The 27306-nt window shown below is 39.9% G+C and overlaps 1 protein-coding gene across 6 annotated transcripts in view; it reads left to right on the top strand.

Annotated features, from left to right (window-relative positions):
* PLOD2 (procollagen-lysine,2-oxoglutarate 5-dioxygenase 2) overlaps positions 1-25502 on the top strand; it is an 89470-nt gene extending 63968 nt beyond the window's left edge. For 3 of the 6 annotated variants that reach the window (XM_053311381.1, XM_053311379.1, XM_053311382.1), the window contains 12 exons: positions 536-661; positions 6994-7115; positions 10372-10476; positions 11444-11569; positions 12895-13036; positions 14205-14267; positions 19393-19506; positions 19757-19822; positions 21972-22076; positions 22864-23010; positions 23356-23481; positions 24412-25502. In XM_053311381.1, coding sequence (XP_053167356.1) covers positions 536-661; positions 6994-7115; positions 10372-10476; positions 11444-11569; positions 12895-13036; positions 14205-14267; positions 19393-19506; positions 19757-19822; positions 21972-22076; positions 22864-23010; positions 23356-23481; positions 24412-24567 — 1398 coding nt within the window. In that variant the 3' untranslated portion in view covers positions 24568-25502. Of the gene's footprint in view, positions 1-535; positions 662-6993; positions 7116-10371; positions 10477-11443; positions 11570-12894; positions 13037-14204; positions 14268-19392; positions 19507-19756; positions 19823-21971; positions 22077-22536; positions 22682-22863; positions 23011-23355; positions 23482-24411 lie in introns of those variants that run through there. The other 3 variants (XM_053311383.1, XM_053311380.1, XM_053311384.1) reach the window with 2 other exon arrangements.
* Positions 25503-27306: the final 1804 nt, after the last annotated feature.

Here is a 27306-nt window from a genome sequence, read left to right as displayed (position 1 = left end):
TTAAGTGCTTAGGTTGTTTCAGAGGTAAAAGGGAAGATTTCAAAATTCTACTAAAGAAACCCCTCAAGACTAGACTATGCACTATAACCATAGTCACAAAAAATATTACGAGTATCGAGCTGTTGCTCATATTTTAATTACTTGGATCATATAACTGAAAGTGTGCTATATAATCATTAAAATTAGCAGTTCCTGTTTACTACTGGCAATTTAAATTATTCATTTCTCACACAGATAGTTGAACAGAGATTTATTTCAGGAGAAAGATGTATTTTTACTGCTTTACAAATTAGCTGTTTTACAGATGTCTGTGCTCAGTAGTGTCTGAGCACATTCAGCACTTAAAACTGCTACGCAAAGTTTCATTCTTTCATTTTGTGCAAGTTATATATTGAAAGACCTGCAATTTATTTTCCAGCCATTTATTTTCAACATACATAGGGTGGTTTATTTGTGATGGAGGACTGTTCAAACTATGTTAGACTTTGAATGAAATATGTATGTATTTTTCTTTTTGTCTACATGTTATTTTTAGGAGACTCCAACAGTAAAAATTGGTGTTTTCATTGAACAACCAACCCCTTTCCTGTCGAAATTTCTAGACAGATTGTTGGCTCTGGACTATGCAAAGGAAAAACTTAGCCTCTTCATTCATAACAATGTAAGTACTGTAATTAGGTGTTAATTGCACCATTATTCTTGTAAATTATTAAATGAGTCAAGGTAGTAATATAGACTTACAACAATGTTATGTTGTTAAACATTAAATGGCTCTCTTACTACATATTAGACCTATAATGTAAATTCAGAAAATAATAAAAGTTAAAAAACTTCAATCTGACCCTTTGATTGATTGATTAGGTTGCGTCAAGTTGGTGTCGACTCTTATCGATCACACAGATAGATTCTCTCCAGGATGATCTGTCTTCAGCTTGGCCTTTAAGGTCTCTCAGTGGTTCATTCATTGCTGTCGTAATCAAGTCCATCCACCTTCCTGCTGATCGTCCTCTTTGTCTCTTTCCTTCAACTTTTCCCAGCATTATAGACTTCTAAAGGGAGCTGGATCTTCACATAATGTGTCTGAAGTATCATAGTTTGAGCCTGGTCATTTGTGCCTCGAGTGAAAATTCTGGATTGATTTGTTCTGTGATCCATTTGTTTGTTTTCCTGGCTGTCCATGTATCCCTAATGTCATTTAAAGTCACTTACTAAGCCATGGTTTTCTATGTCTGAAAACTCAGAATTTAGAGATTTTAAGAAATAATCATACAATGTACTCCACATCATATCCCAGCTATTCAGACTCTATGGGCTGAGTAATCTGCAAGTGTAACCACAGGAGAAAATGTTAAGGGAACTGATTTCATGCAAACAGAATATGAAAGAAAGCACAGAAGTTACAAACAACGGAAAAGATACTGGGTCTCACTGAAAGAAATTGAAACCTTATTTGATTCTGTGCATTTATGAAAATTACTTTTAAAAAACCCTTATCCAGTATCTCTGAAAGTTATATTTTGGCTGAATATAGGCTGAAGCCAATGGAGCCTGCCATGTTTGAGTGGCCTTGAAAGCTGTTGTCACAACAGATTGAGTTCATTTAACAAATTCAAAAACTCCAGGCTCACAACAACATCCTCTTGAAATCCTCTGGACAATCGAAACCTATGATGTTGGGCCTTAGCTAGGGATAACAATGAATAAATATGATAACAAAAAGTTCTGCCTGGAGCCACCACCCTACAAGCAAAGATAAGGTTTCCTGCTAGAGACAGCAGCTCATGCAGGTGCTTTTTGCAGCACCTAAAGGATATCAACAGCTCCAAAAGGGCAAGCAGTTTGGGCCCTGGCAACCTAGAAATGCAGAGGACAACAAAAGAAAATCATCTTGATAATGCAAAATGGAATTAGACCCTCAAACCCATGTGAAACACCACTGCAGGAAGGTGCTAAACTTCTCAAAAGTGAAGCAGGAAATAGGAACATAGGAAGCTGCCATATACCAAGTCAGACCATTGTTCTATCTAGCTTAGTATTGCCTTCACAGACTGGCAGCGGCTTCTCCAAGGTTGCAGGCAGGAATCTCTCTCAGCCCTATCATGGAGATGCCATGGAGGGAACTTGGAACCTTCTGCTCTTCCCAGAGCGCCTCCATCCCCTGAGAATATCTTACAGTGCTCACATATCAAGTCTCCCATTCATATGCAACCAGGGTGGACCTGCTTTGCTAAGGGGACAATCCATGCTTGCTACCACAAGACCAGCTCTCCTCTACAGACCAAATAGAGCAGCCCATGTTGGTTGAAATAAAAATAACTGTGAAAGCAAAAACTCAATAACTCAAATACATTGGGATGCACAGGGAGCAGACGAAAAACCGATTTAATATTACATTTGCCCATGAGCACCCCACACCATTAGCACGTACCAGTTCCATGGTGGCAAAGAAGGAAGCATATTTAACTGATCCTAATTCAGGGTCAATAAAATCATCCACTTTGCCTCCCTTAGGAGAGGACAGATGATGAATCAATCTAAATTCCATCAGGGTGTTCCCTTAGGGCCTCAGCAGTTTATTAGCCTCTTTGCATATTTTTGCATGTATGATGCCCTCCAAACCCTTGACTGAAATCAAATCATTGGCAGAACAATCCTGCCAACCCTAGGTCCCATGTATGGGATGCGAAAACCAGGGTGCGGGGACCGAGCCACATATAGCCAGCACTCTGTTCGGATACATAGCCAGATATCTGTGAAGAGCTTCCAACCGCCCCTGCATTAGCACCCTGGTTTTGAGTGCTTTTTGCTGGCCCTGCATTTGGTTGCTACATCTGTATTGGGAACATTTGTGCTTAGACTTGCATTGCACGGGAAAACATTTGCCAGCAGAATTGAAATCCCAACAGACAAGCTTTCCCAAATTATGAGAAGCAGTATCCTTTCCAGCTTCAGACTTCCAGTACATACCCTAGTGGAGCCTGTTGCCAAAAAATAGCCACTATCAGAGCACTTGCCTGATCCAAGTATATTACATCAGACCAAGGCTCATTGTCCTTTTGGTCCGAAGACAGAGCCTTGTTGACTAGGGATGTGCATGGAACTGGTTGGCCCGGACTGGCCTCGAACCCAACTGGGCCAGTAAGGTCCGGCAACCCCCCTAAACACCCCCCCCCCGGTTCGGTGGGTTTTGCAAGCTGAAAGGGTATAAATAAATAAATATTGTTTACCTTTATTCCCCTCGGGGGAGTTCCTGGAGGTGGCAGGGGTGTGTGTCTGTGGAGGTTCCCCCTCCCACCGCCAGCCTCTGTAATCACCCCCTCGCCCAGTTCGGCCACTCTTCAGCCAGCTTTTGGCCTTTGACGTCAAGCCTGTTTGCACACTCCTATTGTTGACCATGATGCACATGCAAAAAAGCTCATGTGCCAGCCCCGAGGCATACGTGTAAGCACTATACATCCCGTGAATAATGTCTAGATATTTAACCAAGGATGGGACCTGCCAAGTTTGTGTTTTAAGGACAACCACCATGAATATTGGGTACGCATATAACCAATTGACCCAATTCTTTTCAACTTTAGGATACTTAATCTGTTCAACTTCCTTAAAGAGAATGACCAGTACCCCATCCTTGACTGAAAGCTTCAGTTCAGGATCTGGCCTGGGCTTTGATGCTCCATCTCCATCAGTGCCACACTTACTGGATGTTCCATGGGCAAAGCCCAGTGAGCCAGGGGGTGCTGCATGGTTTCTGATGGGACCACTGTAGACCCACTCCCTCAGCCTCGCACCCCTGAGTGTTAGGGTCTTTGGGCCCCATTCAGTAACCAATGTGTGACCATTCACTAACAATTTGTAAGAACAACTGGGCTATGTTAAGACTAAATCTCTGCCCCTCACAACAGCGCAAGGGGTGAGAACAATTAGCCCCCTGATGGCCTATCATGACTCTCCTCAAATCACCCCACAACAGCAAAAACAGCAGTAGGGTGCAATTCATTCTGAAAATAAATGCCCATACCTAGTGATCAGTGGAGAAATACCATTGTTAAGATTTCCCATATATACAACCATTCTACATATATTGAAGATTGGAACACAAATATTTTCCCCAATATGACAAGTTTACTGTTGTATATGTTTTGAAAATACCTTACATATTTTGGCACACATTTTAATTAGCTAGCTAGGGATTTAGAAACGGGGTCTGAATACTGAAATGATTGCACAAAACTAAACTAGATCAAAGTCCATGCAATCAAACTAAATTTTCACAGGCTATATTACTTTTCTCTTTTACTGTTCTTTAACTACACTAACTATATGTACAGAAGGGTGATGAACATGTTTTTAAAAATAATTAATCCAGGACATTCTTAAGTTTGTTCTTAAGTCTACATCACCTTACAGAATTTAATGCAACAGGCACAAGATCAGAATTTTTTGCTGTGTATGAATTAATAAAAAACAGTTGACACATCCAATTTTCAACTTCCTTTTAGCAAAAAGAAAATATAGCACATTCTGGAGTTAAAAAACACAATGGTTGACCTCAAACAGTAGTTGATCTTGGACTAGTTTATTCTGCCTCCTGTTGTTGAATTTCCAGTGTGATACTTTTCCCCCCCTTGTAAAGGCTCATGTGGTTTATCATAATATTTTAAGTAACTGATATGTCCCAGCTCAAAGTGAAGGATACTTGAGTCTAAATAATATTTTAAAGAGAAGAGACTGTAAAGCTGGAGTTACTTCTATAGTTTTACTTTTGGACAATTGTATTCAAAGGCACTTTCTCTTGTACAAGGCACTCCCATGTTTATTGATGATTCCCCTCTCACACTGGAACCTATCTTATACTTGCCCTCTCTTACACTGTTTGGAGCATCTGACACTCAAGAGTGTTGGGGGTGGGGAAGGGAGATGCAGTGGGGTAGGGCAAGGAGAACCCTATTGCATGAGTGGAACCCAATATTTACCATTCAGAGTGATTATTGATTTCCTTACTGGGATATAGTCCTGCAAAAAGCATGTACAACAGTGCACATATGAATAATTTTAGTAGGAGATTTCACTGGAATGATAAAATATAAGTTGCCAACCTCCAGGATAATGAAGAACTGATGCCGCTAGTATCTGAAAGGACTATTTAGAGTGATTTGCATAATTTCCTTGGGTTTTTTAGAAATAATTTTTAGAAATAATTATCTTAACCCTTCATCGTCCTCATTCCCTTCCTCCTTTTTCTGTTTGTTTCTGTTTTTGTTTCATACCCCCACCTTGTTAAAACTGTTAAGGGGTGGGATACTGCACTGGTGCTACAGGGAACATTTTTTTGTCAATTTTCTTTTCCTCCAAAGCTGACTTTGACTCCCAAAAATACAGCCCTTAGGAACATATTTTTGGGAGTCGCAGTCAGAGAGGGAAGGAGAGATCAACAAATTTCACCCCTCCCCTAGTAACACCAGTACTATTTTTATTTTTTTAAATAGCTATTTTTAATATTTAATATTAATATTTAATGTCAGCTATTTTTATTTTAAAAATTTTACAGTGTGTAATTTTTGAACACTGATTTTAGCTGCCTAATAATAACAGATCTGGCATATATTGTAAAATTATTAGGTCCACCATCCATTCCTTTTCTCAAGCTAGAAATCTTTGCTTTATATTTGATTTTTCCTTCTTCTTAGATTTCATTATTTGCTAAGACCGACTGGCTGACAGCCATTCTTATGCTTTGCACACTGAAGCATGCCACCCCCCCACCAGACCCCCTGTGTCTTGTGAAAATATGCCCCTGAGGCTTGCAGAACTCTGAGGGACATGTTTTTGGGAGGCTTAGTGGGCTCCAAAGGAAAAGCAAAATTGGCAAACGTGCACACATGAGACATTTTTCAGCACACATAACATTAGTCTGGATGTCAGCCATTGTTTTCCGTAAGCAAATATTACTAACCTTTTTCCCCCATTTTTAAAAATTAGAACAATACATCACACTTAATACATACACAACATCACAAACATTAATATTATATTAACAAAATGCATTATATACGGCTTATAATTGGATAGCAATTACATTACTTATATCCCACTGTGAAACATTTATCAATTAAAGCTTCTTGTTTCTCTTCTGCATTTTGCTGCCTACTTTATTTCTTCCTGAACGCCAATATAACTGTTCTCTGCTTCTGATTTTTCTTCATGGGCTATCTTTTCATTTCCACATTCAATTTAAGATGCTGTTACTTACTTTTAAATGTGTTCATTCTCTAGCTTCTCCTTATCGTTCATCTCTGATTTCTCTGTATTCTCTCCCTGCCCCATCTAGTCTTTTATTGCTTGTCAAACCATGTATTTCTTCCTCTATTCTGCACCTTCATGATTTTTCTCATATTATCTCTGGAACTCTTTTCAAGCCATTATTTAATGTAATTGATTCTTTTCCTCGCTTTAAAAAAAGCCCTAAAACTCATTCATTTCGTCTAGCCTGTCTGGCTGTTTTGGACCTTCTCCAGTTTTATTTAAGCGGGGGAGTTGGAGTTGAAATTTTATTTTTGGTTGTTTCTCTGCATTAGGTTGGATGGATATTGGATCCATCATATGTGTTTTGTGTAACACCTAATTTATTAAATTAATAAATTCTACTGCACATGGTTGCTGCTTCATGGCTTTGGGGAGAAATAGTGAGGCTGCTCTACTGGCTACATATTCAAGTCATTCCTCCTCCCCTGTTTTGCTTTAAGTCCCAAATCACTCTGAATGTATAGACCAGATTTCACATACCACAGCTGTTGAATTGTTAGGGTGAGTGAGGGGAATCAAAATTTGAAACAAAAACAGTTGTGTATATAACCCATTCAAGACCTGAAAAACTTGCCTTTTGATTATAGTCTAGGCTAGCACTGGACTGTTCTACTTACTGATTAATTTTTATACAGTATTACTGATTTCCCATTGACACTTCTTATTTACTAAGTGTTTTAACTCTTCTAGGAAGTTTACCATGAAAAACACATCAAGAAATTTTGGGAAAAAGCCAAGAATGCTATCAAGTCAATAAAAATTGTTGGTCCTGAAGAAAATTTGAGTCAAGCAGATGCCAGGAACATGGGAATGTAATCTCTTTTTAAAAATAATTTATAATTTAGATGTGTATATTAACACAAAGGAAATGCAACCTTTTGCTTGGAAGGTGACAAGCAGAACTGCATGAATAACAAGGCATCTTTTAAGAAATGCACAAATTGTTTATTATAGCTTTGAGACATTTTTTGTTTCTTATTTGTCTTACTTTCTGGCTGGCTGGCTAGGATTCAATGATCCATCATTCGGATGTTCAGCATATGTTTTTAGAGTGTAGTGGATAATAGGTTGTGTTGAAGGAGAGCAGATGTTGCAGCCTTGTTAATATTATTTTATGTCATTTAAAACACTTCTGTCCCACCTTTTATGGGGAAGCTTTCAAAGCAGCTAACAATTTGGGGGTGGGGGGAAGGATTTAGCAACGCCATTAAAACAATAAAACATTTTAAATTATAAAACAATAGAAAACAACAATATGGCAGCAAGAATGGCAAACAAAAAAATTATACCTACAATGAGAGGTATAATAATGTTAAAGAAAAATTAAACGCTCAGGAAAATAAATTGTCTTCCCCTGGCTCTGAAGAGCTAGTATTAGGCCTCGGTTCCTCAGAGTATTCCACAGTAAGTCTGAAAAGGCCACTCACCACCCACTTCACCTTGGAAGTTAGTGACAACTTTAATAAAGACTAGACAGGTTCATATGTTTTATTTATTTATTTATTAGATTTATATACCTTGTTTTATTAAGGTATTATAAGATATTCGATTTATAATAACCTTGATTTCATAAACACATAAATAAAACACATGTAAAAGTACATATTAACAGTGCAAGTGGTGCTAAACAACCATACAGTGGTGTATCTAGGGCAGGCAGGGCACGTGCCCCGGGTGCCACTTGAAGGGGGGCGCCATTTTCTAAAATTTAAAAGAATTTTAAAAATGGCTGCTGAAAACAAAATGGCCACTGCGCATGCTCAAACGGTCCCTGTGAGGCCCTAGAGGCCAGCAGGGGCGACCTTTGCAGACCCCCCCTCCGGCCTTTAGGAAGCCCCCTGAAGGGGCTACAGATAAATAATAATAATTTAATATAATATAAGTCACTGTACACATATTTAGTTTGGTACTATGTACAGAGAATCAGGGCTTGTGAATACTGAGCTGAAACATATGAGCTAGGATTGTATCTGGGAGCTAGGATTTGCTCTTACTTTGCTTCTTGTGATAAGTGAGTTAAATGTGATGTCTTAATAATATGGCTATTAATGGTGAATTTGTCTTTGAATCAGTGTGAAATCCTTAGTATTAAGGCCCACTGGGAGTTTCTTGCTCTCTTTCTCTCATTTTAACTGTCTTTCTGAAATACTCTGCATATCCTTTAATTATTTTCAGAGTATCTGGAAAAAGTCAAATTCTCCATTTATTTTTAAAACTTATGTAATAGTGATGCTACAATGCATAGTAGATAATTAGACAGACAGTTCTGTTTAGTTTTCCAAGTATACCTCCACATAGTTTTTGGGTATTTCATGAGCCCCAGCATGCTGAAATTTGTAGTTTTCCAGCATTTTTTGGTCTGGCTACGTCCACTGCTAAATAGTTTTTGAACTATTACAAGATTAACGAGCTTGACTTGTATTTTTCAGCTGTTATTATGGTAAAGTTATCTGAAAGATGGGTGTCAGATGTTTGGACAGGGAGTGCAATTTCAGTGATTGCCCTAGGCGCTATTTTCCCTAGCTACGCCTCTGCAACTATACACTTCTATAAAATGAGAAGTTGTCTGAATTGAAATACCTAGAAGTAACCCAGCCACTGGCCTAATTTATTTGCCCATTCTAAAAGCTAGCCAGGTCATTGATAAGATGCTATGTATGTAAAAAAAAAAATAATAATTCCCTCAGAGTTCTGGAATCCAGGTGGATTCATAAATCATCAGGAGCAGACCATCTGAATTAGTCCTCCACCGTTTAGTTACAATCTGTTTCATTACCAGATCCATGAGAAACACAATACCCTTTTCTCCCAAATGAATTTTTCCAAGACCTGTGTAAAATGCTGCAGGTCATATAGAGAGCCATTTTACAATCTACAGCATGTGTTGGGTCAACAGCATACAGCTGTTCCTGTTTCTTCCAGGCTAAGTACTAAAATAGGAATTTAACCAGCTGTTGTAGATTCGATAGCAATAGCAATAGCAATAGCACTTACATTTATATACCGCTCTATAGCCGGAGCTCTCTAAGCGGTTTACAATGACTCTTAAAAAACTGTTCTAAAATAGCTTGCATCCCAAAAGTAAATGCAATCATAAACAAAACAACAACAACAAGAAGAACAATAAAAGATAAAACAGTCACAGAACACATAGTTTCATTATGGATACTAACACTGTTGACTATACCCTAACCAATTAATTAAAACTAGCTGGGCCGGGTGCCAAGCATCTGCGCCTCTACCTGCCACCGCCATTTTCTTTCCCTGCCCACTCATGCCACTGCCATTTTCTTCCCCACCCACCCAGCGCTGCCATTTTCTCTCCCCCCCACACCATCTCTCCCACCTCACCCACAAGCTTGTCCACCGGCATCACCACTTTCCTCTCTCCCTGCCGGCAGCTCACTCACGAACTCTCACGAGAGCTGCCACACCTAGGATTAGTGACGGGTACACCTTAAAGAAATATAGATAGATAGATATAACAGCAACCAAAACTGGGAGTGTGAGCAGAGAGGCAGGCTCCTGCCATGCTCAACCCTCCCCACAAGGCTCCACTGCTCACCCAACTCACAGTTGTCACTGCGGCATGATCAGGAGCGTGGTGCATTGAAGGATTATTCACTGCCAGGTGCTCTTGCTGCCCATCTTCATGCATGCTTGGGCTGCACAAAGCTGCAAGCCGCCCAAGTGTGCACACAACCAGGGACTGAGGTAGAAGGGTGTTCTCATACCTTTCTACCTCAGTAAAAGCCACCGGGGGGGGGGGGGGCGCTCAGGCTTCCTGGCAGGGCCCAATCCCAGCACTGCATTCATGTGAACAGCCCACCATCTAAGTATATATGTAGTAACTAATGTGTTAGATAATACAATGTTGTAATAAAAGCCACTGCTTTAAATAAACTTGTTTCCCTTCATACAGTAGCTGAATTGCCAGTTTAAGTTTTTTTAAAAAGAGAAGCTTTTAAGTTCAACATTCTGTATCTCATGATACAGCTCGTTTAAATTATTGTAAGCTGTTTGGTTCTGGACATATATAAATGACAGGTCTGTCTTTTCTTTTTCCAGGGATCTCTGTCGCCAGAAGAAAGAATGTGACTATTATTTCAGCATAGATGCAGATGTTGTATTAACAAATCCAAAGACTTTAAAACTCCTGATAGAACAAAACAGGTAGGCATAAGAGGAAGAGAGAGAAGGAATCTTCCCAATTTAATTCCCCCCCCAGTATCAGGGTGCAATATTCAGACGAATAAAGGAAATAGAAGGCATATCTGTTTAATCAGGCTTTTAATCTGTAGTTGAGTTTTTAATCTATATTTTAAATTGGTTTAATTATGTTAATGTTTTTATTATTGTGTTTTAAATTGTAAACTGCCTGAGATTTTATATGGGGCAGTATAGAAAGGTGCTAAATAAATAAGTCACTACCAAGTCCTGTTGAAATTTATGGGACTTGTCTCATTGATTGCAGTGGTATTTGATAGTCTGTAAATCTGACTAACTAATCTGGATGTTGTCCAGTGACTCCACCCAGTTCCTTCCTTCCTTCCTTCCTTCCTTCGCTGATTGTGAAAACTATGACTTTGAGTGTTCCAGTTACTGGTCAACATCCTGACTAATGAAGCGTGTGTGCTTTGAGCTCCTGTGGGCTCACAGAGTAGCACTAGACCGCGCACTACTCCAGTTCTCTCGCACATGTGCTGTTCTGGAAGAGTCACAGAATGGCTAACAAAGTGCATGCTCTTTGAGCTCCTGCAGGTACATAACACTAGCTCCCATGCTGTTCCCTGGACCCTCTAGCTAATGTGCACTGTTGTGGAATTGGTCTTTGAGTTCAGAGTGCTCCCTGCACTCTGTCTGGGGAGGAGAGGACAGTGAAACACTGTCTGGGGAGGAGAGGGGCGCCCCTCACACTGCCAGCCAGCAAGTACTTTGTTCACTGTCTGGGTGCAAGAGAGGGCAAGGGGGCATTTTGCGGGGGGGGGGGCAGACCCTGGTGCCTGGGGGACTATTGTTCCCCGCTGCTTCATTGTCCCTCCTCCCCTGCCTCCTCTTTACTTTAGTCTTGCATTTTAATCCCATAAAAATCAGAGCATTAGCACTTGATGTTAACTTCAAGTTATCTCTCCTTCAACAGAAAGATGATTGCTCCTCTTGTAACACGTCATGGGAAGCTCTGGTCCAACTTCTGGGGTGCCCTGAGTGCTGATGGATATTATGCTCGATCTGAAGACTACGTGGATATTGTTCATGGAAACAGAGTGTGAGTTATCTATATGTTACTTTGTAATTCTCTCTCTGCAAGTGTATATGCACGCATGTGTCTGTGCACATGCACAAATGTGCGTGAAAGTAAAAAGTTGCTAACTTGCATGACAAAAACATGTATGCACATGAACAGGAAACCCACATAAACATATGCACACTGCAAATACATGTTCACAAACATGCATACAGAAACACAAAAACATGTACATGTATGTACACAAACAACAAAACATGCACACAGAAACACAAACACACAACACAGGCGCTCACACATACACAACACTAACACAAGCATACATGCAGAGAAGCAAACACATGTGCACTGCACAACACACACATTTTTACATTTACACACACACACATACCAAACACAAGCACATGTACACAACTTAAAGACACAGGCTCACAGACACATGAACTCATGTGAACACACACACACACATACATAGCTGTGTAGATGTGTACGGTAAAGTGTGCCGTCAAGTCAGTGTTGACTCCTGGCGACCACAGAGCCCCGTGGTTGTGTTTGGTAGAATACAGGAGGGGTTTACCATTGCCATCTCCCGCGCAGTATGAGAGGATGCCTTTCATGTAAATATATGTTAGCTCAAGTCTGTCTCTGTACAAAAGGGGTTATTTCTAAGTAAGCCTAGTGAGGATGCAGACCGCCCCCCCCCCCCGCTTCATTGATAAACTGTCTTTCAGGCAGAGAGGGCCTGAAAATTGCCTTAGTGTTGTGCTTCCTATCCCTCATTGTCAGAATGTTTAAGGAAAACAGCACTTGACTTATGATAAGAAGGTCACACTCACTTCTGGGCTATTTTACACCTAATCAATTAAAAACACTGGGGTTTTTTCTCTCTGCAAAATTTAGCCTGTCTATTCACAAAAACCTGTTCAGCCTTTCCCAGCTCTCTCCTAACTCCAAGACCTTGTGGTGGGGAGAGTCTTTGCTTCTCCATGTAGTAGTATTACCAAATATCGCACAATTAGTTAATTTGTCTCCTTTCATCTAGACTGGAAATGGACAGTGTTAGCATCTTTTTAAAAATCAGCATAAAATGTTAATACTGTAGAGTTAATTCTGTGGAGCTTATGCATATTGGCGTACAGATGATAAAAATGTCTGTGCTTTCATTCCATTTTATGGGTGGAACAACCTTCTAGCTGACAAATGGTTTCATCGGTGCTGTTCAAGTGCAACATCAGCTGGTTTAAGTAGAACATTTGAAACCCCGTTCGTGCTTTGCAAGTTTGGAAAATGTTTGAACTTTGAATGACACTGTAAGTATTACCTCCCACTTCATATTTCTTTCACAGAGGTGTATGGAATGTCCCTTATGTGGCTAATATATATATGATCAAGGGAGAGACTCTGAGAACTGAGATGAAAGAGAGAAACTATTTTACTCGTGACAGACTGGATCCTGATATGGCCCTCTGCAGGAATGCCAGGGAAATGGTAAGATGCATGTGATAGAGCTGCTTTGAAAATGTCTCACTTGGTCGTTGCTCTTTTTTCAAATTAAAAGTACTAGCCAATTTTTGTGAGTTGTAATGATTTTTTTTAAATTTGTGACTTCTTACCCATTCAAAAAATTGCAGTGGCAGCATTTAAACTAATTTACAATATAGATATTTTTAAAATTAATTGAAAATTATATTGAAAATTAAATTTTTAATATAAAATATATTGAAAATTTATAAATAGTATTCACTGCCTTGTTTGGAATGCAAAATTACTTTTTTATAATGTGAATGCATCAATACCTTTTTCAAATGGCAATTATAACAGCACTGATTTTTCATTTTTTCTAAATTTCAGTCTTCCCTGGGGTTAATAAAAGATTGCAAATACACTATACAATATTGTATGAAAAATACGCTAGTAGCAATGTCATTTTAATTATTGCATTTTAGAATCAATGTTTTTAAGGGAATGAATGAGTGATTTAACTATTTCAAGGCAGATTAAACTTTCTAAAGAGGATTGCTCCTTGTTAACGCACTTTAATAGATGTTAGTATTATGAGAACGTCTATGAATATCACTGCAATACAAATGTAAATCTGTATTTGTACTGATATTTACACTAGTTCCAGAGCAGAAACAAATGACAGCTATTTCCAGACAATGTAGCATTGAAAAATAATTTTGCTGAAATGAACAAGAAAAGTTGGCAAGTATTAAAGTTTATTCTCTCCTTTAACAAGGCATGATTTCTTTTGTTCGTACTCATTCTACAGAACAGCCCAATCAACAGTCTCTTGTTCTCAACCTTCCTAGCATCAATTATTGCAATCTGTGCTTACCATGTGCTCAACTAATCTGACTCGGTTGCTCATCAGGGGAAAAGAATGCCTCCCCCCCCTCATTTTCATGCTGTGAAACTGCCTGGTACCAGCTTGTATTTTTTGCAGCAGATAAGGGCTGATAGATCAAGCTTTTAACCGATACATGATAAGCTTTGCTTTGAGCTGCATGCTGTTTGTAAAGGTTCTTTTGAAATAACAGCTTTTGATTAAAGGATGCTGTTTATCTAACATGGCCGTGGAAACCTAATGCAGCTCTAACAGTGTGAAAGAGAGCAAGGAAAGGTCAACTGATGTGGTGCTTCTCCTTCATTTTAGACTTTACAAAGGGAAAAAGACTCCCCTTCTGCGGAAACATTCCAAATGCTCAGACCCCCAAAGGTGTTGCTTTCTTTTGTTTTTATTCATTAGTTATTCTTTTATTATTATACAAGATTAGTTTCCTAGAGGTCGATCTTTCCCTCTTCTTCTTTACCCTAATAATAATTGATTATATCTTCTCTCTTAAGTTTTATTCCCATGTGCACAGCTTTTACAAAATAAAAGCTCTATTTTCTTTTTCAATAGTCATGAAAAAATATAGGGTTAGATCCAAAGAACCATGAATAGAAGGAAAATAGTTGCTAGTGCTTTTCCGCAGATGCTCATGCAAAGGTTTGCACAAGAGCTGACCAAGTTGAAGGACATGTTTTCATTTAGTTTCATTTTCATCTGCAACACTTTAGTAAAAGGTGTAACATGTTTCTTCCATGAGGAAAATTCATGAGAAAAGCACTTGTGGATCTGACCTACAGTAAATTTCTTACAATTTTTGAAAGTGTAAGCCAGCCACTGTGTTAATGTACTGAAATAAGTATAAAAGTGCTAAACACACACATATACCCCCACTCCCACCCCATACACATTCTATATCATTTGTGTAGATTAGAACCTATTTTTCCAACTACATCTGATATGGTGAATTCACCACAAGATGAATTCCCCATCCCTTTTAATATTGCATTTTATTGTGGTACACCTCCCTCTCCCCAATGGTGAAACTAAAAGAAACTACATCCTGAGTCTCACTAGCTCAGGAACATCATTTCAGTAACAAGCAGTGCCTTACACATTAATTATTAGAGGTTATGCAGCAGAAATGCTTGATGGATTTCACTCATAAATGTTGATTGTTTAGCTATGTCATTTGTATTTGTGGGCTGAATGCAAAATAGATCAGTTAATTGTTAAACCAATGAGGCCACTGTGCATCAGGATGAGGTTGCCATTTTTAGCTAACCAAAGAATTCACTATTATTACCAGTGACAAGAAGTTAATTTCAAAAATACATATTTTTTCAGTGGAAGAATAACTAAAAAGCAGTGTAATATATGGCCAAAGTGACCACTATTTGCCTACATCTTCCTCAGCAGTATCAGCATGTGCTCAAGAATAGCTACATTGAAGGTTTCTTCCATAGCCCTGCATGGGCAGAGGAGAAAGCAATTTTTGCCCCTCTCTCTCCACGTTCCAAAAACTATTTTTTCCAAGAACATGTATTCGAGGGCTACTTGATCCTTGGGGACATATTTCTGCAAGACAAAATAGCTTTTGGTGGGATTGGAGAGAAGCAAAAATTGCTACTGATGCTCTCTCCATCCATGCTGGGCTGTGGATGAAGCCCTCAACACAGCTATTCTCCAGCCTTATTCTACCCTCCCTTATTCTCCCTCATTCCACCTTCATAGCTGCAGAAGATGTCTCTCATTGAGGCTATTCCCATGATCGCCCAGAAGCGGGCTAAGGGAGCCCAGCCCGCTTTTGGGCAATCGTGTGCTGCAATGGGAGCCATGCAGCTCCTGGCAGCTAGCCTCATTAAATCCCCTCCCCCTAAACGAGGCTAACTGAGAAATAGCTCCAAAGAGATAGCTCCTTGTTTTCTGGCTCGTGTGTCACCGCGGCATGCGGCAACACATGAGTAGAACCCTGACCAAGAGGCTGCAAGCAGTCTCCCAGTCTCAGGAGGTCTCTCCAGGATGCCCTGTGCACTTGCATGGGGCATCCTGGAACTACTGGGGGCCGCACAGCCCCCGATCCCCGCAGCCCCCACCAGCTCTGTGATGGAGCCGAGCACCATGTGGGTGGTCGATTTGGCCGCCCACCTACGAGTGGCTGCTCGTCTGCGGGGAGAGCAGGCTAAGCCCGTTCTCCCCGCCGAACCTCGTCAGGCACTTCACATGTGTCGTGTGAAGTGCCTCATTGTCTTCACGTCCTGTGTAGCTTCCTAGTATTCAAGTCAAGAACCACACACAGCCATTTGAAAAAATACACAGTTGAGTAAAATACAGTGTATTGGATTATGTGTAGTTGTAACTGGGTGCAATTGAATACCTAGTTGTGTTAAGGCCAACCTACCCAAACTCTATTGCCCATTCTAGTCTTAGAAGGAATACAATCTATTACTTAAACAAGAGTTGCTTGCTATGCCCTTGCATTATTTATTCAGTCATTCATCCAGTGTTTCAGTATTTTGTTTCAATGAAACCAAAAATTTATTTGGCTTAAGAAGGAGAACTTACTGTCACTTCCCCCCACCCCCATTTCATTTGAAAAATTATGTCTGTAGAGTGATGACAGCTTTTCTTAAAATACACCCACTCTTGGAAGCGTGACTTACCACTGCTTTTCTCCAGTTCTATGCTGATGCAACTCCATTGGAAGTAATGGACCATAAAACTGAGTAGTGGTGTGGTGTATTTTTTTTAACAAAGAGAAGCATTACATAAGCATTATTTAGCTATTCTGACAGAGCTTTCTTGATGCAGCTTTCTATACAGGAGACCCTCACTTTTCGTGGGTGGGTCACAATGATCCAGTTTCTTTTTTCACAGGCCTAAAATAGCCCTATTTCTGGCTATTGGTGGTATAGAGACCTGGTTTCTATGTTTGTACATATAAAACTAGAGCTCTTTTTATCTATTCACAGTATAGAGACCTAGGGTTTTTTGTATGTACACTAAAGCTAGGGTTATTTCCAGCTATTTGAGGCTAAGTGCCACCAGGAAATGACTTCTGGGCATTTTCCAGATTGCATGCTATCACAGTGTCACAGCAGGTCCCTAAGTGTGCTTCCATATTGCCTGTGTTTTTACATCATAGCCCCTGCATTTTAAGGAAGGTGTCATTCATATTTCCAAGCCTTTTGGGGTTTTTATTGCTGCATCACATCCCTATAATGTCGTATCTGCATTGCAAAAAAACCAAAAACAAAACTGTATTTGCCCGTTGTAGGAGGCTTGCCCCCTTACAACAGACCTCTAATGTGGTTTGAATTCGGCAACACAAAACGTTGCAATTTACACCACTTTTTGTGGTGTAAGGCTCATAATCTGGAAAGCGCTCTGCTGTTATTTCTGGTGGCCATTTTGTGACTTTTCCACACACAAAACACCCCAAAACTGGAAGATTTGGGGGTTGGGGGCCTTCCTGGAGAGTTGGAGGGTGAAGTAATGTGCTTTACTACTCTGATTTCTGCCCTCCCCCACTTCTTTATGAGATTTGAGCACATTTAAGTCTGCAAAGGGACCTAAAACCCCCATCACTATAGGCTCAAGATTGATTTCTCTGGTTATGGAAATAGGCCAGAACAGAAACCCTGTGAAAAAGAGAGCCTCCTGTGTATGTATATATATTTAATAAGAGCCATGGATTGTAGTAGCACTTTAACAGTTTTCTAGACCAACCATTAAGATTTGCATCCTGTTCCTTGAGCTGGCATATCTCTGCAATGCTCACAAAACATGTTCTTAGATATCATTTGGTAAACCCTGTGCAAAGCGCTTGGAGCCCTTCCAAGCATCTGCTTCCTCAGTGACAGTAGCCACAAACCCAGAAGCAAAACAGGACATATCTCATAGGAGAAGTGCCTATTATCATGTGGGTTTGAAGTTACTATTGTTGGTTTTGTTCCATAGTTCCACATTCCAGCCTCATGCTGATCCTACTAGTATGTCTGGGTTACAGGTCCTAAACATGAGGACAGCTGGCCTTTAGCTTGCAGATGGCCAGCACGCTAACATATCAGTGGGCCAGTTACCCATACACCACTATGACTGCCAAACAAAGCAACCATTTTAAAGCATGCTTATTCGGTTGTGTGGGAAACCATAAGATTTGGCCATGACCCAAATGAATCCTTTAGCCTTTAAAAAATGTAATGAGTTGGTCTGGAAATTGTTGCATTAAAATAAAATAATTTCTTTTCAACATTAGTTATCTTATCTCACTGTGATTGCGTAGTTTTTGCTATAATAATACATGCCATTGATCTTCATCCTTACTGAAGTGTGACACAGAGGTTTGTGACCTTCATTTTTTGCCCCTGCCCCAAATAAACATTTTCATTGCAGGTCATCTCATCAAAGGATATTGTAGGGAAGAGAGAGAAATATAGTCCATTGTATTCTGACACTTACCTACTTTTCTTTCAGTGCGCTAATCTGTAATTTAGGAAATATTTGTAAGAGATCGTCTGAGAACAATTGCATAAAAGTGTACAAAACAAGATATACTAATAGTGATGTGCACAAACCATGGTTCAAACTGTGGTTTGAGCTATTTTTGGGCTGAGGGACCAGGAACTTTAAGAAAAAGGAGAGCAGGTCCTTACCTGGACCTGTGTGAGGTGGCTCTCCGCCACCCCATACAGCTTCCTGCTGGGGTGGTGCACATTCTGAGAAGCCCCATGTGGCATCAGCATGTACATGGTGTCCACGCATGTGCAGCCATCATTTGCATGTCCAGCAACACCACACTCACCATGCAAATGGCGCCAACACATGCACAGAGGCCACATACATGCTAAAAATGTCATGCCTTTACGCCACATGGGGCTTCTAGGGACACACGCCACCCCAGCAGGAAGCTGCATGGGGCAGTGGAAAACAGATGACCTGTTCTCCTTTTTCTTAAAGTTCCCAGTCCCCCTGCCCAAAAAGTGCTCAAACCCTGGTTCGTGCACATCCCTATATACTAGTATCCTGCCTATGTGAATCCTGACACTTGGTCAGCATTAGTTACATCAGTATACAGATATTGGAAGCTCCATATGTGGGTCTTTGGTACAGAGGTGAAGCTCCTCATGTGCAGGAGTTTTCCCTTTCTTCACTCCACATAAGTTGGGAATGTTCCATGAGTACTTTGAGGCTTTTCCATTGCATACACAAGCTACATGTGGAAGAGAGCAGCCTCTGCACACATCAAAATACATATTTGCTTGCCGCAGACAAGAGATCCGTCTGGCAGGATACTTCCCCCAAATGCCCTAAAAAACCTTACATAATCAGAAGTTCAGAAGAACAGCAATGCAGTGTGTTTGTATTACATGGCTTTTGGGGAATGGGCATGATAGATTGTAAATTTGGATAATGATGAACCTTGAACGACTAAAGACTGAGTAATATAGTTTCAAAATTTCTAGAAGTTAAATGTAATCACTAACATAAGGATGTTTTTGTCTGCTGGTAGGGTGTCTTTTTGTACATCACTAACAGACACGAATTTGGGCGCCTTTTATCAACTGCCAACTACAATACTTCTCACTACAACAATGACCTCTGGCAGATCTTTGAAAATCCTGTGGTATGTATTAAAGTATGCAATAAAATTATTGTCAGAATATTTTTCTGAAGATAAACTTTATTTTGTGCGCCAATGGATCCCAAAAAGTTTTTAAAAAAACAAAACAGTGAAAGGCTTCCACAGTTTATTATCCAAACTTAATTTCCTTCTCATGGCTTTCTTGCTGAATCTGAAGAACATGTTATAGTCTAAGCACTTCTGTGTGTTTCAGAAACCCTAACAAGCACGTTTTCCTTCAAATTCTTTTTAGGACTGGAAGGAAACCTACATAAACCCCAACTATTCAAAAATCTTCACAGAGAATATAGTGGAGCAGGTAAGTAGATGTTCTCTTTGGTAATGAAGGTATCGCTTCATTTGTTAAAACAAATCTGTTTTAACCCAGGTTGGTGGTGGTTGCAACTGAGGTGGGGGAAATCCATGTGCAAGAGGTGGGGATGAGGAGAAGCATGAGCAATCCTGTATCCCCATTCTGAAACCCCAGATGTTGTACAACTGCACTTGGCCACACAGCTCCTTCAATCTCTGCCCACTCCCTCCAACAAACTTGGCAGTTCCAAAACTACTACTACTACAGTTGCAAAATTGCACACAGAGGAAAAAAGCTGAGAGATGTTTTATCTATCCTTTGCTAGCTCTTTCCGATGGGGGTGGTGGTGGTGGAATCCAGTGCTAATGTGTACACAGGGTGCTTCTTCCTTTTAGGCCTTTTCAAAGAATTGTCTGGAAATGCTTAGACTTTTTTGGAAGTTGCCTAAAAGCTCAGAAAGAGCTGTTCCATTCCAGAGACTTACCTCACAGTCCCTCCCCTGTCTCCTGCCTTCCTCTCAGCTACTTACTTTCTCTCACAAAGGTACCTTATACAAGTGAGGAAAGGAGGGAAACCCCAATATCTTCTGTCTCCCGGATGAGTCTCAACCCTACCTGCTTTCCTTTCCCCCAGACTTTTCTGCCAGCATCAGTAATGGAAGAGGGTGTGAAGATGAAGCCAGCTTCTCAGACCTTCATTAGGACCTAAATCTTGCAAACAAGCTCTTCCTGTTGCTAAGAATCTAGAACCTAATGAAGGACAGAGGAACAAGCTGTCTCTTTGTGCCCATCATTTTTCTGCTGAAAAGAATATTTGGGGAAAGGAGGAGGAAGCAGGGGGAATTGCAAACAAGTCAAGCTTATTTATACAGTAAATCAAGCCAAAATTCAAAGAGATGTTGGTTCTGGTTATAAAAGGTTTGTTTTATGAACTGGTGGGAATTGTTTCTGAAAACCCACACTTCCAAAACCTGATAACATCATTAGTAAAAATGAAAGCCTTTTGGAAGTACAGTAACTCAGTGAAGTCATTCTCACTACCAAAATCCCTGGTGGCTAGGGAACGCAGGAATATACCCGCCTTCCTCCAGACAAGCATATTGTCTCTGCCACTCCACCAAGCTGCACGCCCATATGGACTGGAGCTTACTGCATTGGGGATCTGGAGGAGGAAGTCCTCGTATCCCACAATGCATAGCTTGGGCAGTGGAGCAGCTGCCCGTGGCAATGCTGCAGCTCCCAGCTTCCTAGCCACTCTTTAAGCAGCACTCTGTGGTTTTATGGAGGCCGGGCTGCTGGAAGCTGCAGCACACAGCCCTGATTGCACACACGATTGGTGCGGCCAAGGTAAGATGCGGTTTTGCCCTTTTAGCCTAGGTAAAAGGTTAGGTTAAATAGCAAGGTAGCCCTGCTCTGGAGCAGCAGGATAGGGGTGGGTCCCAAGGCTCCACATGAACCTTGCTACTCAGGTTTTCCCACTCCTATCCTGCTGCAGCTGGTCATGTGAATGACTTTAATATGTATCTGCTCTGGACTTTAAATTTGAAATTTGAAAATCAATTTCTCCCTTCCACAGACCAGATGGCTTTTCATGCCATGCCGGTCCATCTATGCTCCAGGTGGAAAGTCTATCTGTGCTCCATGTGGGAAGAATCCCCAGGCACAATGAGGACATGAGCCAAATTCTGGTGTCAGTCACACAACTTTGTGGGGTGGTGCAGATGTTTGCAGCCGCTGAGGCATTGGACAGGAAATTTCAATGCAAGTATTACATAGACATACTAGTGTGGTCATTTTTAGGCATTTAAGAGGAAACTACTTCACTACGACTAACCCAAGCAGCCACTGAAGGAGTTTCTTCTTTCAGATAATTAAAGAGCTCACTTAACTTTTTCTTACGTAGCAGTGAAGTGCATTTCACAACATAACCAATTCATAACTACTTTGCTAAGTCCACAAGCTAAAAGGCAGAAATTACATTTTTTGAAAAATTAAAGGACTGAGCCTGGTTGATACAATTCTGGATCAAGTTTTCTGTCATTACAGATATATCTAAATGCTGAGACTAAAAGCAACAACTCTGTGTCTGCCTTGTCAAATGCACTATGTATGAAGTGCAACATATTAATGTTCTGGTGTGTATTTCTCTCTTATAGCCGTGCCCAGATGTGTTTTGGTTTCCCATATTTTCCGAAACAGCCTGTGATGAACTGGTGGAGGAAATGGAACATTTTGGGCAATGGTCTGGTGGAAAACACCATGTAAGCATATTTTGAAAACAGGTTTTTAAATCAAGAAATCTTGGTTTCTATCTTTAATATTGTAACATACTATATAACTATAGTGTTAGAGAGAGAGAGAGAGAGAGAGAGAGAGAGAGAGCTTTAGTTGATTAATTGGGTGGGGGTTAATTTTAATCAGTGATGCTAAGAGTATGGCTACCTATGTATATTTTAAAGGCTAATTATTGTGGATTCCTGTAACAAGGTATCAAGAAAATATTAGACTGCCATTTCTTCGAACAAGTGATGTATTATGATTTTTAATCTTAACAATTGTTAGCTTTGATCTCCTTCAATATCTCAAAAAGAGGTGAATACTAATCATTTGACAGTCCAAGTCTGGATAGTTTGCTGTGTAAAGGATATTGCTATATTTAGCCGCTAGTGAGTGATTTGGTGAAAGGAAGAATTACTGTTTTCTCATTTATTTGAATAATAGGTTTGATATAAACAGTAATTGCCATGTTGTTCAGGAAAGAACAAGAGATAAAGCAATATAATTTACTGTACCAGGATTTTCTGGAAGGTATGGGACCGTGGAGACAGACACATTGGCTGACAAGATGAGGAAAATTACACAAAATAGTTCCATTGAAATTAAAAAGGCAAGTTAGACATTGCCTAATTTGTCTTTTTCTTTTGCCTTATCAAATGTTCTGTGTGACTCTGAAGCATCCTTTTGCACCTAAAGAAGCCAGTCTAATAAAATATATAAGGTTCTTAACATAAAAGTGGCTCATCAATCCCACCCTGTTCCCTACCCTAGGACAGCCGCATTTCTGGAGGATATGAAAATGTTCCCACTGATGATATTCATATGAAGCAAGTTGGGTTGGAGAGTGTGTGGCTACATTTCATTAGAGAATTCATAGCACCTGTAACACTAAAAGTGTTTGCTGGCTACTACACGAAGGTAAGTTAAAACTGCAGTAAAACCTAAAAAGGACTCAATCCAGTTGAAGAGGGATGCCACACCCATTCACAAAAGAGCCCCCCAGCCTCAATAAAACTATTTGTCCCATATCCCTTACCAGCACAAGTGCATAGAACCTGCATCAGTAGCTCATGATATTGAAGTGAATGGGAAGCTTATGTATACTTCCATATCTCCATTTATTTTTTCTGTCCCTGAATCATGCAGGTTGCTCATGTCTCACTTGAATAGCATAAAGAGAAATGGATTCATGAAGCTAAAGCATATTTTGTCCATCCAAAAGAATGCTTAATAGATTCATCCACATTTGTTCTTTTCCCCCAGGGCTATGCCTTGCTAAATTTTGTTGTGAAATACACTACTGACAGACAACGTTCCCTCAGACCTCATCATGACTCATCGACTTTTACTATCAACATTGCTCTCAATAAAGTAGGAGATGATTTTGAAGTAAGTTTGGGACATATTCAATTGATTAGCATGGCTCATTTAGCCTTCTGATAAATTCCTGCTCAAATATTCTCACAGATATGCTAAGAAAACCCAAATAAGAAATTGTCACCAAAATAATGCAGATTTGTCTTAGAATATTTCCTTGGAAAACATTGTAATAGTGTTACTTGCAGTGCTGGTGTGACTGCAAGTTGCTTCAGTGATACAGCAGTTGGTACAATGCAGGCTATTTCAATGATACAATAGAAAAACCAGCCCATAAGAATGTCTTCCGTATTTCAACAACTCATAGAATTAGACTATAAGGCTGATTAGTAAAAGGAGGGAAGGCAACAAAGCAGAGATGCAGTGGTGGCACTAGAATAGATGGGGGACACATTTTGTCCCACAGAATGGACAAATTCTACTTCTGGGTGGGCGAGCTGTTTTCCACTTGTTAGATTTCTGAAACAGAAGCAGGGCTGGTGGGGAGCAAACTCTTTGTCAGAGGGGGTAGACAAGACTCCTCTTCCCCAGCTCCCGGAATCACCCTTGAAGGAATGGGAGAAGAGGAAACCTTTAAAGACCAATGAAAATATAGGACCAACTATATTGGTCCTAGTTGTGTCCGGTGAAGAGTGCCTCCTTGAGATGCCATGGACTAGAATAACCTGACTCTAGTGTCATGTGACATATGTCTAGTTTACCATTTCAGAAGTGATGTTGCACATTAGAGGAAGGGCCTGGATTTGAATTGGAATGGTAGCCATAAAGATCATGTGAAGTTAGGTTGGGATAATGCCCAATTGATTGTATTCCTGCTCCAAATGGAATTGTAACTCTAATTACTATTGTGATCCTCAAGATACCTTGTGCTGGAAAATTCTACTGATTTCCCTAGAACTACGTGAAGACTAAGATCTAAGACTATTTCTTTTTCTCTCATAGGGAGGTGGATGTAAATTTCTGAGGTACAACTGCTCAATTGAGTCACCTAGGAAAGGATGGAGTTTCATGCATCCAGGAAGACTCACTCATCTACATGAAGGACTTCCCATTTTGAAAGGAACAAGATACATCGCAGTATCATTTATTGACCCCTAATATTATTTCCCTGGCCTCTTAAAGACAACATTTGGCACCCTATGACAAACTCTTATTTATAGTTCTTCTCCCAGAAGATGGTGACAAAAGAAGCTTCTTCTAGAAAGCTGCTTTACTTTGGGCTAAAATATTGGGAAAAACATTTTTAAAAAAAAAAAAAATTGCCGGAAACCTTCAAACATCTGTTCTGAGCCTTGAGACGTATAGTACAAAATGTTTTCATTTCTCTCCCTTGTGTTAAACATGGAGTAATTGTGTTAAACATAGGGTTATTGATGCAGACAATCTGTAAAATGTTCCATGTGAGTTTTCCATCCATAACATTATGAATATCAAGATGCATTTGTGAACATCTTGGTTAAAGAAAATTATATCCAATATTTGGCTCCTTGGAGGAAGAGCAGGATATAAATGTAAGAATGAATAAATAAAATATATTTGCATATTCTTCTAAGAAAGAAATGCATTATACATGAATGCAAATCATTGGTTAAAAAAAAGTAAATGATTTACTCAGGTACTTTAAAATGTCTTTTAAAAGAAGGCATTTAAAGTCCTTTCTGTTCACCAAGTGTCCTTTGGTCAGACTGAGCTATTCTGAAAATAACCTTTTGCACCTGTTCAGTGATGGCAATCCAAGCCTGAAGCTTGATCAATGTATACAAGATTGTCTTGGAAACCAAATTTTCTACTCTTATTTAAAACTACTTGAATTTTGTATCAGGAGATCAAAAAGTTGGAAGTTGTTGTTTTAAAACCTGCAGGTTTTGACTTGCCTTTGTTTTTAAGGGATCAGTTTTAAGTAAATCCTGCTGTGCCTACTGTTTGTAATTTAAAGGTTACACTTGAAAAAAAAATGCTGAAACCATGAAACCTGAGGTGCTAAAATGCACATATTTTTTAAGTCTTGTGAGAATAAAGAAGTCTTAAATTAAGGACTGTTATTGTGTCTGCTTTTTAAAATACTTTGATTCAGTTCTGTTTCATAAACATAACACACTTGATTATTTTTTTAAAAAACACAGTATTTTGTTTAATGTAAATTTACTAATGCTTCACATTTTTTATCCATAGTTAGGCAAATCATAACTTAAACGGAACAGGGATTGGCTCTTCACCCCTACAGTGCAGAAGCTAAAGGTTTGCCACTTCAGAGCAAGCCTTACTTGATTTCCCACGGGTGACACACCTCCAGGCAGCCCCATTGCCCTAAGGCAGAAGCTGCCCATCTCAGCCAACCTAAGGTCAGGTCTCTGTCCACAACAGCACCCTGCCCAAAGCCTCCAAGCCTTCCAAGTTGGTGTCATTTGACAGAGTAGAGCTTGCCTGATCAGAGTTCCCTGAGCTGCAAAGCCACTAGGGAGTTGACCAGACCACTCTATCACCAAAAACGTAAGTGAAGGTGAAGCAGCAGAGCTCTAAAAGGCATCCTTCCTCCACACTTGCTGCATACAGACTGAGAGGAAGGACACTCGGGAGTGTCTGCTTGGTGGTGATGGCTCCCCACCTTCCTCAGAGCCAAAAGACTCCCTGCACATCTCATGCCCTCTTGTCCGAGAGGGGATGGGGTAAATGGGCCACACTGCCTATCCAGACTGCGAGCAGCCAGATTCAGTAGCTTTCAGAAATACTTATTTTGCACTTCCTGCATCTGTATTCTGCAGCCACAACACTGGAAAAGCTGCAAAAATCTAGTTTACTGAATGAATGGGGTGGTCATGGAATGTCTTGGATAAACCAGTTTGGTAAACTAGTTTCACAGGATCCTGCTTCATGGTGACCACAGGAATCCACATATAATGGAAAAAGTACTGTCTGTATATATTCTCTCCAAGAGGTATATCATTGTTCAAGGGCAGACAATAAATAAAGAATTGGCTAATTGCAGCAGTTCAGTTAGGCACAAACCATAAACGTGTATTAATATCTTATGCAAGCAGCAACATACGTGGCAATATCTAATAACATTTTTTCCCCTGCTTCTGTATGTTTGTTATATCTGTCTGATGAATGCCAGTATTTCAGCTGGGATATAAAAAGACTTGTAGGTGTGCCTAAAGCCCTCTCAGATGGGCAGGCAACTTTGCAGATTTTTGTTTCCAACCTTTGTGAATGGCTTGGAATGGGAGAATTCCAGCAACTCCAAAGGAAAGGGTTCTGGGGCACACACAGAAGCAACCTGATCATTCTGTGGATCCCAGCTTTGCCTAAAATACATATCTAGCCTTATTTTGTATTTGCTTCAACTCAGTGTCCACTTTATATCATTGTCTACAAATTGCAAAACACTATGGTCACTTTGCCATCATGGAGAAGAGTCCTTAAATACAAATATTGCTGAATGAATGGACTCTTTTGATGAGATCTATGCCGCACCTATGCAAATTACAAGTCTTTAAAAAAAAATAACCCTCTATAATTCTACATTGTACAAGCAGTCTGTTTAATGAGGTTATTCCAAGCAGTGGTCTGTGGTCTGCTGGGAAAGCAAAGCACTATGTGTCCCGTTTAGGACTAAGTTACTGTAAAAAAAAAACCTGACTGTATTAAAACAATCTTTCCTGAAATCTGAGCAAAGAAAAACTAAAAATTCTGCAGATTATTTGTGCAAACTCTAATGATTAATACTAATGAATGTTTGGAGGTACCAAACTAACACTAATCAGTGATGAAGTTTGTTTTTATATATATCGTTACATTTTTAATGTGTAAAATTTATTATTTATAGTAAGACATTCA

This window comes from Hemicordylus capensis, chromosome 3 (genome assembly GCF_027244095.1).
Source record: "Hemicordylus capensis ecotype Gifberg chromosome 3, rHemCap1.1.pri, whole genome shotgun sequence".
Lineage (NCBI taxonomy): Eukaryota > Metazoa > Chordata > Lepidosauria > Squamata > Cordylidae > Hemicordylus > Hemicordylus capensis.
The sequence above is the reverse complement of the archived record's forward strand: the minus strand, read 5'-3'. Positions and strand labels throughout refer to the sequence as shown.